This window comes from Limulus polyphemus, unplaced genomic scaffold (assembly GCF_000517525.1).
Source record: "Limulus polyphemus unplaced genomic scaffold, Limulus_polyphemus-2.1.2 Scaffold7423, whole genome shotgun sequence".
Lineage (NCBI taxonomy): Eukaryota > Metazoa > Arthropoda > Merostomata > Xiphosura > Limulidae > Limulus > Limulus polyphemus.
In genome coordinates this window covers 4723-8697 of record NW_013673033.1, presented here as the reverse complement: position 1 = coordinate 8697, position 3975 = coordinate 4723, and the positions used below count along the sequence as shown (strand labels likewise).

Sequence of the window (3975 nt, the reverse complement as noted above, 5' to 3'; positions counted from 1 at the left end):
CATAGCCAGAATATCAAGTATCATCAAAGTTTAAGAGTTGTCCTTGGCCATCAAACTTCCCATAGCCAGAATATCAAGTATCATCAAAGTTTAAGAGTTGTCCTTGGCCATCAAACTTCCCATAGCCAGAATATCAAGTATTATCAAAGTTTAAGAGTTGTCCTTCGACTATCAAATTGAGAATCAAGCGATTTATGGTTTCCATTGTTTTGTCATATAATTAAAATAATAAGTACTAAAAACATTTCTGCAAAAAATTAAGTATGATGTAGGGATAGTTTTGTCAAACAGAGACAAGGTAGGGATGAATACACAAAACCATACAAAAATCACTATATAAATGGCTAGTAAATACTGAGTCAATCTTACAAGCTCATGGTTATTAGTCATTGTAGGACTGTATAGCACTATTCAGTTTAAAAGCTTTTAATCAAAACCTGAATTTATGCAGCTGACAGGAATTCAACATTTATTTGTAGATAAAAGTTATCATTGGAAATATTTAGCAGCATATTTATTTATTTTTGTCTGGTGTATTAATCTCTAACTTGTTTCTATACATTTTGGCATTGCCATCCATACATCATACTTTATGTTAGAATGACCTCAGATATTGATATTATACCATACAATTGGCCACAATAGATTATTAATCATCACTGGTCATAATATTGAGTTCTTGGGGAACCTGCAGTAAGGAAAGAACATATGAAAAATGTATAGCTGTATCATCTCTATATTCATGCTTGCATTCTTTATGGCACTGCCATTCTTACATTATTTTAGATTTACGTTTTTTTTTATTACTTGTTTTGTGACGGGTTTTTTTCCCTGACTGAAAGTAGTGTGTTCTGTGAATGTGTGTTTTAAAATTTAATATTATGTGTACTATTTTTTTTTACTCCTTCACTTCATACATAATATAGGGGTTGACTCCCTGAAGACACCGATTGTATAGTGTACAAAGCATTGAGTATTCTACGTATTATAGTCACCTAATGTTCATCTATTATTGGCTGATAATTTCTGTTTCACCCTGTAGTTTAGTTTTTTGAAAGAACACCAGATTTCTGTAAGAAAGCTAACTTCAAAGGGTAATGATAACATCTTTCACACTAGAATTATAATGTTTTAGCTTAGTGATAGCCTGTTTCCAAGTGCTCTTAAATGTTTTCTATCGTACTAAAGCCGTTACGAAAACTTCACACATTTTTTAGCTTGTGTGGGAAAAGAAGAAAGAAAGATGAACACTTTGGCTCTTTAACTAGTTCCTAGTTCTCTACTTTAGCAACAGTTTTCAATGACAGTGGAAGTCTCACAAGCTGTGAAACACTCGATAATGGCAATTGGGTGCTCAAATAAGGCTATAACTCAACTTTAACTGTTATTTGTAAACATCATAGAGTAATAACTTGAATGCGGCAGCCATTTTGTGTCGGCCCATCCTTACGTACTAAGGACTACCGTACTTAGTGATAAGGAAAACACTATTAAACACTTCTATCTATTAAGCCAATATACAATAAAATATTGTGATCTTATTGTATTAACTATAGTTTGAAGTACACGATAAATAAGGAAGTCAGAGTTATTGTATTACGCCTGACAAAACAGTGTGTTTCCTTCCCCCTTCCCAAACTTCAAGAACCATGTCTAACAAACGCCAGCGGTGTTAATGTTACTATTGGTATTTTCCTGTCTAACAGATACGAACTGTGTTTAACGTTACTGCTGGTATTTTCCTGGAGTCCAGCGCTGGCACAGCTAAACAGTATTTCTATTGGCTCTTCAACTTTTGATCGAGATTACACTGGAAAGTCATCAGGGTGCGCTCTCATCCTCCAGCGATCTTACATAAAGCCTGGCGGTAGGACACCGGCGACCCATTATGGTGGATTCTTAGAATTTGTAAAACCTCGGTAAGAAATTCTTGAAATACTAACATTTTTTTTAAATTGAGAATTACTAATGATGTGATATTCTCTTACAACACTAGTCTGGGAACCGTTGTTTAATGTCGTAGATAAAAAATTATCAAACAACTCATTATGTGTCGCTGTTATTTTTCATATGCTAATACTTTGATTTCAGATCTTTTCATCCTTCTGGCCCTGTGGAAGAAATCTGTATTCGGTACTCCGATGTTAACCGAGCTCTGGCCGAAGCTAAGCGTCAAAGAGGTAAGAGAAGTTAAATTATCGTATACAAAAACATGGTTTTGTTTTACAGTTTGTGAAAGTACGCTCTCGGGGCTGGGCCTTATTATAAATAACTCCCACATACGTCATAACTCCCGTACGTGATATAGATAAGTCCTATACACGATACATATAGCTCGCATACGTGATATAGATAACTCCTACACATGATATAGATAACTGCTATACGTGATATAGATAAGTCCTATACATGATACATATAGCTCGCATACGTGATATAGATAACTGCTATACGTGATATAGATAAGTCCTATACATGATACATATAGCTCGCATACGTGATATAGATAACTCCTACACATGATATAGATAACTGCTATACGTGATACAGATAACTCTTTTACGTGATATAGATAACTCATATATATGATATAGATAACTCGCATACGTGATATAGATAATTCCTACACGTGATATAGATCACTCCCATACGTGATATAGATAACTCCTATACATGATATAGATAATTTCTACGTGCGATATAGATAACTCCCACACATGATATAGATAACTCGCATATGTAATATAGATAACTCGCATACGTAATATAGATAACTCCCATACATGATATAGATAACTCCTACACGTAATATAGATGACTCCAATGCGTGTAAACATATACATGAGGATGATTTTCATCGAACGTCATAAATTTACAAAATTAAAGCTTGAAAGCTATCAATTAATCTAATTATGATGTTTTAAAGTAAATAATTATAGATAAAAAAATCGTTTCCTGTTCTCATACATACATAATTTATGTTTTCTAAAGTTTAAAACTATACAAACGTGGACGTACCGACGCTACTTCATCAGTGTTAACAGTTTATCTACTAAAATGCGAGTTTGTAGTATATGGAGTGAGAAACAAGTATTTAAACATTTACTTACTTTCTCGCAGGATACAGACAACCATCAACCATCAATTCTCTGGAACCTCTTCCACCCCACATCGATCAAACAGCAGAGTTGGTGCTAGCCACTACTCGGATACTAGCTAAACAGTGAGTATTTGTTACCATGATAACAAAGTAAATCTTTCATAAACAGCAGATTTGGTGCAAGCAACCACTTGATATTAGCTAAACAGTAAGTATTATTACCCAGGTAATAAAGTAAGTATTTCATAAACAGCACAGTTAGTGCTAGCCACCACTAAACAGTGAGTATTATTACCTAGGTAACAAAGTAAATATTTCATAAACAGCACAGTTAGTGCTAGCCACCACTAAACAGTGAGTATTGTTACCTAGGTAACAAAGTAAATCTTTCATAAACAGCACAATTAGTGCTAGCCACCACTAAACAGTGAGTATTGTTACCTAGATAACAAAGTAAACTTTCATAAACAGCACAGTTAGTGCTAGCCACCACTAAACTAGTGAGTATTGTTACCTGGGTAACAAAGTAAATCTTTCATAAACAGCACAATTAGTGCTTAGCCACCACTAAACAGTGAGTATTGTTACCTAGGTAACAAAGTAAATCTTTCATAAACAGCACAGTTAGTGCTAGCCATCACTAAACAGTGAGTATTGTTACCTAGGTAACAAAGTAAATCTATCAGAAACAGCACAGTTAGTGCTAGCCATTACTAAACAGTGAGTATTGTTACCTAGGTAACAAAGTAAATCTTTCATAAACAGCACAGTTAGTGCTAGCCATCACTAAACAGTGAGTATTGTTACCTAGGTAACAAAGTAAATCTATCAGAAACAGCACAGTTAGTGCTAGCCACTACTAAACAGTGAGTATT

At 34.3% G+C, this 3975-nt stretch overlaps 1 protein-coding gene across 1 annotated transcript in view; it reads left to right on the top strand.

The window, feature by feature from the left end:
- LOC106474604 overlaps window positions 1-3227 on the top strand; it is a 15470-nt gene extending 12243 nt beyond the window's left edge. Inside the window, exons 2-4 of the mRNA XM_022402915.1 lie at window positions 1707-1919; window positions 2092-2180; window positions 3121-3227. Of these exons, the coding sequence (XP_022258623.1) occupies window positions 1707-1919; window positions 2092-2180; window positions 3121-3227 (409 nt within the window). The remainder of the gene's footprint in view (window positions 1-1706; window positions 1920-2091; window positions 2181-3120) is intronic.
- The last annotated feature ends 748 nt before the right edge of the window (window positions 3228-3975 follow it).